This window comes from Balaenoptera ricei, chromosome 2 (assembly GCF_028023285.1).
Source record: "Balaenoptera ricei isolate mBalRic1 chromosome 2, mBalRic1.hap2, whole genome shotgun sequence".
Classification (NCBI taxonomy): domain Eukaryota; kingdom Metazoa; phylum Chordata; class Mammalia; order Artiodactyla; family Balaenopteridae; genus Balaenoptera; species Balaenoptera ricei.
This window is the reverse complement of record NC_082640.1, coordinates 25806188-25821368: the sequence shown is the minus strand read 5'-3', so window position 1 is coordinate 25821368 and position 15181 is coordinate 25806188. Positions and strand designations below refer to the sequence as shown.

The 15181-nt window shown below is 47.8% G+C and overlaps 1 protein-coding gene across 1 annotated transcript in view; it reads right to left on the bottom strand.

Annotated features, from left to right (window-relative positions):
* The window catches only part of IL15RA (interleukin 15 receptor subunit alpha), a 54660-nt gene that overhangs the window by 14080 nt on the left and 25399 nt on the right, over positions 1-15181 (bottom strand). Inside the window, exons 2-5 of the mRNA XM_059909185.1 lie at positions 7313-7507; positions 5444-5536; positions 3161-3355; positions 2556-2588 (exon numbers count right to left, since the gene is read on the bottom strand). Of these exons, the coding sequence (XP_059765168.1) occupies positions 2556-2588; positions 3161-3355; positions 5444-5536; positions 7313-7507 (516 nt within the window). The remainder of the gene's footprint in view (positions 1-2555; positions 2589-3160; positions 3356-5443; positions 5537-7312; positions 7508-15181) is intronic.

Sequence of the window (15181 nt, the reverse complement as noted above, 5' to 3'; positions counted from 1 at the left end):
GAAATCTACATTTGTTAACGTGGAAAGATGTCTACAATGTCTTTTAAGTATAAAAAGCTGGTTGACATAAAAAGAAATAGAAAAAAATTTCCAGTAAGCCATGTGTGTATCCATACGCACAGAAAAGTCTTGAAGACTATATACCAAAGTATTAGGTAATACTTTAGGATTGTAGATGACCTTATTTTCTTTTTTAAAAAGTTTTTTTTCCTGATATTTTTGCAATGATCCTGTAATCAGAAGAGACACTGAAGTTACAGAAACATAACTAGTTGCACCTAAGTAAATAAAAATAAGCATAGAAAAGTTGTTCCAAAAAAAGTAATGGAAAACATGGGAAATTAGTGGAAGTTGTTTTGAGTTTTTAGACTTAACATTAATCATCATTATGACTAAAAGACAAATTTTTTTTAGCAGAGATGTGACTCTCTCCGTTTAACTGTTCCTTCATGCTGACTAATCAGGTTGGCATGCATTTACTGTCCATGGAGAGATTTATTGGAAAAGGCAAGCTGATGTTAACTATAGTTCCACTTTCACAATGCTGCTTCCTGTTTCTTCTTATTGAGAATAAAAACTGCAGACTCAAACTCAAGTGAGAAGAGCGCCCCTGAGCCAATGATATAACACAGCAATTTGAATCCAGCCACTTGAACTCAGACCCTTGGCCTCTTCCTCAGTTATTTCCAGGCAAATTTAGTAAAGAAACCAGAATCACCAAAGCAATGGATTAATATATCAACCGCCACGTTCTCCACCCTTTTGTATTTCCTAGGGGGCACGTGGATTGGAGAAAAAGGAAAAGAGATTTGGCGAGACAGAGGAAAGAGGGGAGAAAAGGTGGATTATTGCACAGGAGCCCAGAAGGGCGAGGAGCCCCCGCCTTGACTTCAACCTACAGTGATGTTGGGTCTACAGTGGGGAAGGCGGCCGAGGTGGCCAGTGGCCACTGTTCAGTGTGGGTGATGAAAGGGTCCTCTGTACCCACAATGAGGTATCACTTCACACCGGTCAGAATGGCCATCATCAACAAGTCTACAAATAGCAAGTGCTGGAGAGGGTGCAGGGAAAAGGGAACCCCTCCTACACTATTGGTGGGAACGTAAATTGGTGCAGCCACTATGGAAAACAGTCTGGCGGTTCCTCAAAAAACTAAAAACAGAACTACCATATGATCCAGCAATCCCACTCCTGCCTATATGTCTGGAAAAAATGAAAATACTAATTTGAAAATATATGTGCAGCCCAATGTTCATAGCAGCACTATTTTCCAAGCCAAGACATGGAAGCAACCCAAGTGTCCATCCACAAATGAATGGGTAATGAGGTGGTATATATATAGAATGGAATATTGCTCAGCCATAAAAAAAAAAAATGAAATTCTACCATTTGCAGCAGTGTGGATGGGCCTAGAGAATATTATGCTTAGTGAAGTAAGTCAGACAGAGAAAGAGGAAATACTGTATGATATCACATATGTGGAATCTAAAAAAATAATACAAATGAAAGTATTTGTAAAACAGGAAGAGCCTCACAGAAAACAAACTTGTGGTTACCGAAGGAGAGAGGGAAGGGGGAGGGGCAAATTAGGGGTAAGGGATTAACAGATATGAAACATTACACGTAAAATAGATAAACAATAAGGATATACTGCACAGCACAGGGAATTATAACCATTATCTTATAATAACATAAATGGAGTATAATCTGCAAAATTACTGAATCACTATGCTGTACACCTGAAACTAACGTAATATTGTAAGTCAACTATACTTCAATTTTAAATGTGTCCTCTGTGAACATCCAGGGAATCGTCATTTCTCGGCAGTCCCTGCAAACTAGTTCAGTCGCGGGGTAGTGTATTTGATGTGCCGTGTGCCTGCATCTGCTGAAGGTAGTTTTGAAGTGAGAATGTCAATTCCTTATTCCTGGGCAGTGGTTTCTTTTCTGTTTCTTCCAGTACTGAGCACTCTGCTGGGTTCAGAGTGGGTAATCAATAAATACTTAATTGATCAAATTAAACCGTTAACCTTCCATAAGCTGAAGGACATGTAAAGTGCCATTTGCTTTTTAATGAGAAATCTGCATTTCGTTGCAGCTTAGGACCATATCTGGCACAGGATAGGAACTCAATTTATATTGTTTGAACAGATGAATGACATAATATAGGGGTAGCTCCTGTTAAAGGCTGAGCATATAAACTGCAGCAAATGTATTTCAGCTATGAAAGATGAGAGGTATAATACAGTCTGAAAGATAAACCCTTTACTCCTGGTGCACTAAATGAATATGGCAGTGTAATGTGATGTACCAACTCTGGCTTCTACGCCAGTAGCCTGACAGTGAGAAACTACCAACATTAAGATAAATAGTCAAGCTAGAATTCCATAAACAGGGGGATCATGTAACTTACCTAAACAGAGACACTTTCGAGAGTGAAAGAGGCAGCTGTTGGTGACCATGCCGGGACAGCAGGCATAAGCCAGGTCCGCCCAGCACCCTGGCACTGAGATCTCCTGAGCATAAACACCACCAGGACAAAGGAAAATACTTACCAGTCACAGCTCTGGGATTGTACTGATATGCACCTGCAGAGAAGAGATTGCAGCTCAGTTATTGCCATGGTCCTAAAGGCACTAATTTCTCACTAAGCAAGAGAAATCCTGGACAATTTGGCTCCCATCTTAAAGCCTTGAGAGAGTCACAGCTAGCAAAACCAGCCTCACTTCAGCACAGAACCAGGGTCATTGATTCCGATGCTGGGCCATGCTTAAGAATCAGATACACCCTTAGAGAAGATGCCGATTACCGAGCGCTCCCCCATCCCACACATTATGATTCCAGATCAAGGAAAGCTTCCTCTGCCCTCCCATATCGGGAGGAGGAAGATCTTATTCTGATTCTTGGCAAAGGCTCTGCCATGTGGATTAATACGGGGAGGCTTGTCACATGTGGGAGACAGGCTTTCTCTCCCCGCTGAGCTGAGCCAGGGTGGAGCACAGAGAACCAAGGCTGTGGCAGAGAGCAGGAGGCAGAGGGTTGCTCAGTCATCCTGACTTCAGATTGGATGGTGTGATGCAATCCATTCGCTCAGGATCTGCGACTCAGAAGCAGCCTGTGGGAGCTGCCCTCTCCTCCAGCACGCAAAGCCAGCACTAACCGGGCGGGTCCTGCGAGGCCGAGGGGGTGTGTTCCGGAGCGTTGGCTGTTGTCTGAGCTGGGACTTGGGAGGGCTCATTATTGACTACTCCTGTGGTCCCCGCAGAAGGAGCTTTGGATGGCATCAGCCTGGAGCCTGGTCCGGTAGCCAGCCTTGTGGCCACTGTGGTGTCTAACTTGGAAGTAAAAGCTGGCTCTGCAGGGAAGTGCAAGACATGGACAACGAAAATATTGAGAACAGTGTCTTTTCTCGGCTTTGGAAGAGAGTGTACTAACACCGGCTCTCGTGAGCCCGCCCCGGCCAGCCCGCCCCCAGCAAACTCCTCCAGGGCTCTGGGGGAAAACCCCTTAAGTGGGTAACATCTTCATCCATCTGGAATGGCCAGGGGGCTTTTGAGGACGCTAGAGGATTTATGGTTATTTATCATGGGGCGCATAAACTAACCATCCCAAAGATCTGAGTAGAACCAGGCACTAGAGAAGTGTTTACCAGGAGACCCAGCTCAGATAAACAAGTGGAACTGTACTGGCCAAAAGACATTGGGATGCTGATTTTAGTTTACTTTTTACATGTTTGCACAAAACATTTGAAATCAGGGGAACCTGAGATTTGCCCCTCTGACCTTTAGAGAGGGGACCTGAGGGACGTGTCCTGGCTTGGCCCCCATCTTGGGGAGGGTGGGCCACCTGTCCTTTACCTCCCCATCCCTCACTGGCCAACGGCTGCCCCAAAGTGTAAAGTGTGGCGGCACAACTCCACTGTTCTCTTTCTGTGAAAAATGGGTCTTCCACTGTGACAATACGGTGCTTAGGAGCCCAGCCCTGGAGCAGAGGGTGCGCAAGGGTGGCTGTGAGCCCTGCATCCCGGGCTGTCGGGCCATACAGTCGGGCCGCTTCCCCACGCTCTCCCAGCCACGTGGGCAGAGCATGGGCACCCGTGGCCATGGCGCCCGCCTGGGAGATCAGTCTCATGTCTGAGGTTTCACTGTGCAGCTGCGTCTGCCAGGTGTTTGGGGCATGAAGGCAAGGCTGGGGGAGGCCACCTGAAACAGGTGTGACTTGGACCAAAGGGATTCTGGGTACTCCAGCCCCTTCCTTCCGTTTGTCATCGGCTAAGTAACTGGGAGGAAACCTTGCTCCCGCCTCTCCATCCTCCCTTCAGCAGTGGTTCTCAGCCTTGGGCACCTAAGTAAGGGTCCCCAGGAGAGCTTCTAGAACCCTAATTCCCAGATGCTCCCCAGACCACCCAGAGTTCCAAGGAGATTTCAACGAGCATCCACGGTTAAGAACCGGCTCTCCAGGGAGGCGGCCTGAGCAGCACCGTCAACCACAGTGGGATGGCTGTGCCTGGAGGGAAAGGAGGAGACGGGGACCAGGAAAAGCCTCACAGTGGGTAATGGGCCACAGAAAACCAGGAGTCAAGAGAGAGTATTAGAGGATACAGCGCATGTTGTCCCAGGATGTTCAGCCTCCAAGAGCTCGGATTTTCTTAACATCAGGACAGTGCTGAGGAAATTGGGGTAGAGTTTACCTAAGACTTGGTGGAAATGCAGAACCCTGGCAGCTTCGTGCAAGCGTCTGTACTAAAGCAATCACAGGTTATTGGGAGACGGCTCTGCGTGGGTCTCTCCCGGTTCTGCCCATCTTGCCAGCAGGGCACTGACGGCCCTTTCTTGGCACCGACTTTTCAAGGATGTTTAGATGGACTTGGAAGGTGGAGACAGCGCCTCCCCCTGGAACACAGGGCAGACATGTTCATGCCAGCAGTGAAACACTCAGGCTCCTGCTCAGGCTTCCCCTCCAGTGACGTAGGCTGCCCGTACGGGCATCTGTTTAGGCCTGCTTAAGGCATGTGGGGACGAGGGACTTGATGAAACCTGCTGACGGTCCTGCTGCCTGTGGTGCCGGGTAGGAAAGTCTTCCATCTCTGACCCAGAAGGGTCAGGTTTTCTGCCAGCGCCCATGAAACCTGGGAAGGCTGACGTGCAAGGCAGTCAGAACCTCTGACCCTCCCCCATTCTTGAGGCTACGTTTCTACCACAAAGTGTGATCTGGCCTATTAAGAGTGGATTTTAAACCATTATTATTTATGCACCTGTGAAGCCTGGCTATCAGGCTACTTTGGTTTAAAAGGGAAAATGAAACTAATGTCAATCCTCATTCTTGACGTGAATAAGAGGTGTTTGCAGTGGAACCCTGGCAGTGGTCCACGAATCTGAGGGTTCTCTGTGGACCGGATGGCATCAGGGGATGAGAGTCCGGAGACAGTCTGTGACGTTCCTACCTTTTCCAGAAGGGTTGGGGCTGTCTGGCTCTGGGGTCACCCCTGTCGGTGCTGCTGTGGAGGGTGGCGTTTGGTGAGTCAGGGAGGGGTCTCCTAGAGAGAGGATAACCACATGGCGTTTATGATCCTGAGGGCGGAACCTGGTGTGGCTTCAGAACTGGATGTAAATCAAAAATAAATATATAAATTTAAAGTGGACACGTCTGGCTCCCTAGGCTAGGCCAGAAGCACAAGAGATAAACAAGCATCAGTCTGCAGTTCCCATTGCAAACAGACTGCACACTATTTTTTTCTAGCCTTTCAGAAAGACTGCACAAGTTAAGTATCACTTGTGTTTTATTTTTGGCTGGGATGATAGCAGCGATAGCAACTCAGCTTTATAACGCTGGCTTTTGCGTGGGAGAATAAATGATTACTCAGCGGATTGTTTTTGGCACAAAAGGTTGGGGAAAATAACGGAGGCTGTTGTTAGTGGTAAAAGGTGGGGGCTTTGGGGATGAGACCTAAAGGTTCCTCCAGTCTTTGGGTTCTAAAAGTCTACGATTCCAGGCCTCGCCCCCTTCTTTCCTCTCCCCTTCCGCCTGCAACCCGCCCTATTCAGTTTGCCATCCTCGATTCATTCACCCAGAGGAATTGGAACTTTGAAGAAACAGTCACTTTCCGTACAGTGGAAAGCCCTTATTTTTGCCCCTGGACTACGGTTCCAGTGGGTCCCCCGGACTAGACCGAGGAAGACATCTGTGTTCTCCCTGCAGTTACTGCTCAGACCCGTCCTCACCCAGCTCATCCCTCCAATGGCCCCAGGATGCCGTGGGCGCCATGTTCCCAGCCCAGCTATTCCTCTGCAACAAGCAAAGGCTCCCTCCTTGCCCGGCCTCTGATGCCTGCAGGGCGGCCACGCAGGGGGAGGGGAAGGGGTACAGGGCGATCTCAGCGCTACAGATTCAATACAGATTCAAAAAGCCAGAGGGAGTCTGGCTTTTCAAGGAGTCCCCCAGCCGTGAGTTTGCTGTTGAACAGCCCCGCTTGTCTGCTTTCCCCAGAGAGGAGTGGCAGATTTTCACAAATATTACGTGAGAAAGTATCACGGCTGGACATGCACCACGTGTGCAATAAATGTTTGTTGAATCATCATTCTCTTGGAAGACCACAGATTAACCTTTCCTTTTCTAGGGTACGGGGCTTAGTATTCCTGAAAATAGCACTATTGGCTTCCACTCCAAGATTGTTTGACTTCTGGTGTGGTTATCCAGCTGTGGATGGTTAAAAAAAAAAAAGGGATTCTGGAGATCTTTCCTCACACTCAGTCTTGGGCTCTGGCGGGACCCCAGACGTGATAACTGGGCTAAGGGGGTCTCTGCTCTGTGGCTCTCCATGCTGCTCTCAGGGGAGGAGAACGGGGAGTGATTTCCTTGCAGTCTGTCTCCTAGGGAGGAATCGGGAATGCTGTCTGGGAAACAAGCATGCTGTGAGCACACACCTTTGTCTGTAGCCAAATTCTTGCTTCTGTGATCTTAAAGCACTGAGGTAATAATAGTTAATATTTACCAGATTTCTCTTAATCCTCCTACAAGCCACAATGTTGACATAAGGTCCATTTTCTAGATGAGGAACAAAGAGATCCAAAACCTTAAGGCCCTCACCCCAGGTCTCACGGATGGTTAAGTGGCAGAGCCAGGACTTGAACCCAGAACTGTGTGACCCCAAAGCCCATGTATTTCCACCTCCCGGAGGTGTGTTTAGAAGCCCATTGCTTTATTTAGTCTCAGTCCTCAACCCAGATGTCAAGGCCACCTCATTCTGCTGCCCACACTGCAGTCTGCTCTCTGCGTGGCCTTGGCAAGAGGGGCGGAGGGACAGTGCACTTACTGATGCACTTGAGATTGGGAGTGGTCCAGTGGGCGATGTTCACAGTCTTGTTAAACATGCACTCGGTCAGGCTGGAGGTCCCGGCTTTACGCTTGAAGCCAGAGTTACAAACATACCGCTCCCTGGAGTTGAGGTTGTAACTCTTGACTCGGATGTCTGCATGTTTCACAGATGTGGGAGCTGGGCACGTGATGCCTGCAGAAGTGCAGATGAGAGGGGAGAGATGAAGAGATTTCAGCTTGCTCCGAGGGAACACTTGGGTGGTAGTCAATAACTTTATAATCGGGGTCTGGATTATCGTAGGGGCCCCTGGGGATACACTCCAGATTCCAAGCATGTGGAAGATGTTGAGGAAGGGCCCCCACCATCTAGAAGCTGTCCAGAATCTTGCCTCAAGTACCAGCCATTCAGCATAGCTAGATACCAGGGGTCATCAATAGAGACCCCTCTCTCTTGCCCTCCACTCCCATCAGTCTCCAGCCTCAGTATCTCTTAGCCTCTGGATTGCTATCCCTACAAGCCTTTAATCCATTTCCACAAGGCAGCTGGCATCATCTTCAGATGACTTCAAGTTTGATGACTTCACTCTTTCTCGGTTGCCCACTGCTCTTAGAATAAAAACTAAAATCAAGGCTCTGCTGGACCCGGCCCTGTCTGCCTCTCCAGCTACTCTTCCCTCTGGCCACACTGGCCTCTGGTCCCCCCGTGCCTCTCACCGTGCACCTCCCCCGCCCATCTTGGCTGGCCATCGCCTGCCACCCTTCTTAGCTTAGTTCAACATCGCTTCCTCAGGAAAGCCCTCCCTCAGCCCCACAATCAGAATAGCTGTTGGCATTAACCAGGACCCCGCGGGGTAACCACTGGCCATAGATGAAAGGCTACACCGATGAGGACTGGAAGAATATTAGTCATGTGTATATATTATATACTGTTTTAAATATATGAAATACTTCATAATAAAAAAGTGGGGGGGAGGGGATTTTAAAATACCCTGCCACAGGAAGTCAGAAACCTTGGCTGACCACAGGGCAAGAGAGGGCTAAACCATGCCAAGGGTGGGTATTCAGTGCTTTTGCTGCTAAATGAATGGTGAAAAATGTAGGAGATCCTAGAATTAGGAATTTTCTCCTTTCTCTGGTCAAGTTAGGGCAGCTTAGGGTAAAATTGAAGCTGAGAAGACTTGTGAGGCCATTTGGGAGGATTCTGGACAGCCTTTTGGGAGACAAGACACAAGTCACTCCCAGCAGACTGTGGATGTGACAAAGTGCACGTGGAGTGAAAAATAAGATACGTTTTATTTTTTTGTTTTATTTATTTATTTTTGGCTGTGTTGAGTCTTCGTTTCTGTGCACGGGCTTTCTCTAGTTGCGGCGAGCGGGGGCCACTCTTCATCGCGGTGCGCGGGCTTCTCATTGTCGTGGCTTCTCTTGTTGTGGAGCACAGGCTCTACACGCGCAGGCTCAGTAGTTGTGGCTCACGGGCCTAGTTGCTCCGCGGCACGTGGGATCCTCCCAGACCAGGGCTCGAACCCGCATCCCCTGCATTGGCAGGCAGACTCCCAACCACTGTGCCACCAGGGAAGCCCTAAGATATGTTTTATCAGAAGAATGTTACCAAAAGAAAGTAAAAGCCAGAACTAGAACAATTAAAGTTTTCTTAATAATTGCCCCCTTCTTCTAATTAGTTGGAAGTTGAAAGATTTGAGCAAGATTTTTTTAAATTTTTTTTTTAAAATTAATTAATTAATTTATTTTTGGCTGTGTTGGGTCTTCGTTTCTGTGCGAGGGCTTTCTCCAGTTGCGGCAAGTGGGGGCCACTCTTCATCACGGTGCGCAGGCCTCTCACTATCGCGGCCCCTCCCGTTGCGGAGCACAAGCTCCAGACGCGCAGGCTCAGCTACCGTGGCTCACGGGCCCAGTCGCTCCGCGGCATGCGGGATCCTCCCAGACCAGGGCTCGAACCCGCGTCCCCTGCATTGGCAGGCAGACTCTCAACCACTGCGCCACCAGGGAAGCCCCTGAGCAAGATTTAGACCCTAAGATTTTCTTTTTATGAAACTTGATGGCTAAAACCAGTGTCCTGGGGTTTGCCCCATCCTGGACCTTCATTTCATTTCCGAGGCACCTCTCTGTAGACAGATGCTCAGTAGATCTGCAATCAGCTCCATAGCTGGTCTAGTGCTGTTAGCATGACACCTAGTGAAGTCCTTTGTTCTCATATCTGAGTTCGGGAACAGGCTAGGATCAGACAGTGCTAGTCTGAAAGTCTGCTGATTTAGCCACCTGAGAGTACTGGGAACAGCCCAACTCCCAAATGGATGAGGTGGGCTCAGTCACCTATCCAGATAAGACTGTGTCCTGGGCTTCCCTGGTGGCACAGTGGTTGAGAATCCGCCTGCCAATGCAGGGGACATGGGTTCGAGCCCTGGTCTGGGAAGATCCCACATGCCACGGAGCAACTAGGCCCGTGAGCCACAATTACTGAACCTGCGCATCTGGAGCCTGTGCTCCGCAACAAGAGAGGCCACGATAGTGAGAGGCCCGCGCACCGCGATGAAGAGTGGCCCCCGCTTGCCACAACTAGAGAAAGCCCTCGCACAGAAACGAAGACCCAACACAGCCATAAATAAATAAATAAATAAATATTAAAAAAAAAAAAAAGACTGTGTCCTATCCAGATTAGAGCCTGTGCTACGCCCGGGGGGACAGAGTCTGGAAAATGTGACCATCTTCCACAGTTTTGCATGACGTGCTGAGGATGCTGGATTCCAGAACGTGAATCTTCATCTGCCTTGGAAAATGTCTCTGTCTTCACCCGCGTGTTCCGGCGGTGCTGAGTTCCTTCTACAGCCTTCAAATAAGCCAGTCTTGTTTGATTTACCCCGACAGAACCTGTGCCTGCTTCCTAGAAATCCGAACCTTCCTCTGGTCGGGCAGGATCTGGGGTCAGCTTTGACTAGCCACGGGCCCCCCAAATAGCAGCTTTCACCATCCTTCTCACCTGCTCCCTGTGGACTGGGCCGCCTCTGTCCAGAACCCTAGCTTTCTGGACTAGGGACTGACCCTCTGCCCAGGTCTTGTCCATCTTCTCCTCCAGAGGGCATCCCCTGGATTTCCACACTCCCCAGCTGCTGGCCTAGGTTTGGATGTCAGAGAATGACTGCCAGAATCACCAGGACACTTACTCACCTGACTTTCAGCGTCACCACCACCTGGACCCCTTATGCCACATCCTGCTGGCCAGGTGGGCCTCTTTAGATATCAAAATCACAAGGAGCCATCTCCAGGGACTTCCCTGGAGGTCCAGTGGTTAAGACTTCGCCTTCCAATGCAGGGGGTGCAGGTTCGATCCCTGGTCGGGGAGCTAAGATCCCACGTGCCTCACAGCCAAAAAACCAAAACAAAACAGAAGCAATATTGTAACAAATTCAATAAAGACTTTAAAAATGGTCCACATCAAAAAAAAAAAAAATCTTAAACAAAAAAAAAGAAGGAGCCATCTCCAGATTCAGAGTGTGGTTGGAACAATCCATGGTCAAGTGCCCGGCAGCCTGCAGACAGGCCAGCCCACTGCTGGGGCAGCTGTCAGACCCTCCCCTCCTGCTTCAGGCTCTGTCACTGAGGTGTCAGCATCCTCATACCAGAGCCCACCTGAGCTCGGTGGGTCAGTCACTCCAGGCTTTACTTTGGTCTCCCTAGTCTCAAGAGGGAAAATGGATTGTTAGCTTTTTGTTCTTAATCCAACCCCTGACTCTTCTTTTAAAGCCCCATTGACATATAATATTAGATTTTTAAAACTATAACATACAGCTTGCCGTCCTTTATCACTCCATCCTGATGGTGACAACGTTCTCTTTTCGCTTATGGGGCTTCTATAGTGGACTCAAACATTTTCATTTTCTTTTCAATGAGATCATAAGATAATCATTATTTCAATGTACCAGTTTTCTAAAAAACATTTTTCCTACTAATTTGTATGAACAAAGTTCATAGCGGAGAGAAGAAATCTGGCTGTTTAGGTTTACTTCCTTCATCTTCCTCTCTCTCCCATCTGGTCTTTGGGTTGTACCTCTTTCGCCTGAATCCCTTCCCAAACGTTTTTATTCGCTGTGTAGTCCTCAAGTTCAGCTTAATCCACTGATTCTCATATCAAATGATGTTCTTTTTAAAAAAATATTTATTTATTTATTTGGTTGCACCAGGTCTTAGGTGCGTCAGGAGGGCTCCTTAGTTGCAGCTCCAGGGCTCCTTTAGTTGTGGCTCACCAGCTTCTTAGTTGCAGCATGTGGGCTCCTTAGTTGCAGCATGCGAACTATTAGTTGCGGCATACATGTGGGATCTAGTTCCCTGACCAGGGATCGAACCCAGGCCCCCTGCATTGGGAGCACAGAGTCTTATCCACTGCGCCACCAGGGAAGTCCCTCAAATGATGTTCTGAATCTATTGATCTTTCCTCGGCCACCTTTTCTCAGTCTTCACTGTTTTCTTTGTTGTTTTCAGGTTTGGGATTTTTGTCAGCAAATTTTTCTACATCTTCTAAGTCTTAAAATACTCCCCTCCATTTAGGGCAGTGGCTTTCAACTTTGAGTGTCTGTGGCACTCTCTGAAATGAAACATTTGCGCCCTCCCACTCAAGGGGATTTAAAACATTGAGGCAATGGTGACCATGTCAGCAAGTTATAAAGAGCCACTGCCACAGCATAAGGGTATCCATGCTAATGTGTAACTCACTTGGTCATCCTTCAGGGCTGGCTGCTATGTGTGTGGGATAGTTTATTGCGTATAAAAGTACCTAAGTTTATGGTGTATATAATAATTCAGAGTTCTTACAGCCTTCAGTAAATATGCAGTCTTCTTTGTGGTGGTTTGACTTCACCTTAGATTCATAGCAGGTAGTATCCCTCCCAGCTCAACACCCCTTCTGCCAAACGTTGTCATTGCCGGTATATTCACTTGAGCAACAGTGAATTTTACACACTGATCAGGAAATGTGCTGTGCACACAGTTGAGGACCTCTGTTTTACAAGGCAAAGCACGCTGGGCCAGATCCTGAGTGAATGAGTAGTGACTTCTTGTAGTATCCGTAGATTTTCCTCCCAAGCCCATCTCTGCTGTTAAACCTGAGGGCAAAGGTCTGAAGTCACTGTCATCCCTCCTTTTCTTCTTGATTCTCTACTGGAACCACTCATCAGTGAGTAAGACAAACTCAACCCAGGGTCCTCACTGTTGGAGGAAGAAGTTACAACTATGGAAATGGGGAAGGGACGACTGGACTGGACCCTGTGGTGCTGGGATAGAATTGGGGTTGGAGGTGTCAGGATGTAATCATAGTGTGTGTGTACACGTCTGTGTACACGTGGTTCTGTGTGTACACGTGTGTGCGCACACGCTACCTGTGTCCTCTGACAGTGCCTGGAAGCAATGACATATAAGCAGAAAACATATTTAGTACCAAGATCTTGGACTCCACTAAAAGGAACCTCAGCTCCTTGGAGAAAAGGCTGACCCGGGGCCGGGAGAGAGAAAGCACAAGGTGAGCGTGGAATATCTGGTACCAGAAAGTAGGGAAAGGCTTAGAGAATGATGGCAACATGTCAAAAGGATTTGGTGGCCAGGTTGAACTGGCTGTTGCTGGCCAATCTGGGACAATCTGAGTGTCAAAACAAATATACTAACAGATTAAGGAATAAAATAAAACAAAACTCAAGTCTGTGCTAATATAAATAAAGGACTAATAACTAAATAAGGGAGAGGAGAAAGCCTTCAGTATAATGCTAACTAATAAATATAGACAGGATGATGGAATAAGAAAAAGGGACAATGGATGCAAAAATAAGGGACATAGTATTTACATAGTGTGGCAGATTTGCCTTAGCTGAGCTGGACACACACGCCCTAAATTCCCCTCCCTGCACGGTGTCCAGTTAGCCTGTGACACAACAAAGATTTTATGTTCAATCTGGAAGGAGGGAAGGAGCATCCACATTCCTTTGCACTTGGGAGACGGGGGCCGCTGCCGCTCATGCACTGTCACTTATCTGCAGGCTCCTCCAGCCCCGTGACTCTTTGCTGCAGCTTCTCCCACCTTTGGGCCAGGTGTGTATCTACTGCCATGATGAGGAGCACCAGCTTCTCCTGCTGGACACGCTCCTCGTGGAAGCTGGAGTCTCGGAGGGAAGACGAAAGACCAACATGGGATCCAGCTCGGCCTCACGGCTCCCAGGTGACTCTTGCTTCCCCCACTTTATGGCCATCTTCCCACTCAGACCGTGGCCTGGAGGCTCCGGCTCCAGACACAGAAGGAACAGCTCACCTCGATGGTAACCAGCTCCCGCAGCTGCACAAGGTGGCTCTGCTCTTCTTAGATTCCTAGGACCACAATCCCGACTGGTACATAGAGTCCTGAAGAATCTTCCCACAATTAGTTACTAGTTACAGTGGGGAAAATGGTAACTATATTGCAGAAAGCTGACAAACACCACCTGAACCAAGTGATCAGAAGTAACCTCACCAACACTGGGACAAATAGCTGTCATATCCCTCCTGATCCGATTCACTGACAAGGACACAAGCATCACATCTGGGGTCTCCCTCCCCCAAATCCATAACTGGAATCTAACCACAAGGAAACACCAGATGAACCTAAACTGAGGGACATTCTGAAAAGTAGTTGGCCTGTATTCACGATCAAGAAAGATCAAGAGGGACTTCCCTGGTGGCACGGTGGTTAAGAATCCTCCTGCCAATTCAGGGGACATGGGTTCGATCCCTGGTACGGGAAGATCCCACATGCCGCGGAGCAACTAAGCTCGAGTGCCACAACTACTGAGGCCCTCGTGCCTAGAGCCCATACTCTGCAACAAGAGAAGCCACTGCAATGAGAAGCCTGTGCACCGCAATGAAGAGTAGCCCCCGCTCGCGGGAACTAGAGAAAGCCCGCACGCAGAAACAAAGACCCAACGCAGCCAAAAAAAAAAGGAAAGGCATTGGGAATGTTCTAGACTGAAAGAGGCTAAAGAAATGTGACAACTAAATGTGATACATGGTCCTGGATTAGATCCAGAATTAGGAAGAAAACAGCTAAAAAGGACATTAATGGGACAATTGACAAAACTTGAATATGGACTGAGTATTAGATAATAATATTATGTCAAGATTAAATTTCCTAATTTTGATAGTTGTACTATGATTATGTGAGAGTGCTGTTTTTTAGGAAGGTATGTAAGAGAATGTGTTCTTAGGAAACATATACTGAAATTTATAAGCATAAAGAAGCATAGTGTCGCCAACCTAGTTTTAAATGCTTCAGAAGAACGTGCACGTGTATAATAAATGTAGATTTATTTAGAGAGAGGGGGAATGGTAAAGCAAATGGGGAAAAATGTAAACAGTTGGCGAATCTGGGTAAAGGATATTCCAAAGGTCTTTGTACTATCTTTTCAACTTCATGGTAAGTTTGAGGTTGTATCAGAATAAATAAGTTAAAAAATAAGTATCCAAAGAAAAACCACCTGATGAGTGCCACTTGGGGCCCTTTCTTTGAGATTTCCTCTTGAAGGAAACTCTATGAGCCCTTGACAGCTCAGACCAAGATTACCTTTTGGTCAGGAAAATTTTAATTATTTCCCTAATTGTGGTTTTCATGGTGCCGACCTCCCCTCTTTTCCTGTCCTCTCTCCACACCTTTTAGAGTTTCTTCCTCATTTCCCGGGGCCAGTAGTGGTGCTTCCGCTCTTCCTACGTTTGGTCATGATTGTAGCGTTAGTCTCCATCACGGCCACATTGGAGGCCTTGCTCTGCCACATCAACTCTGCTCCTTACTGCCTTCATCTTCCTTACTGCCTTCATCACCAGAACCCCCTGGAGGGCC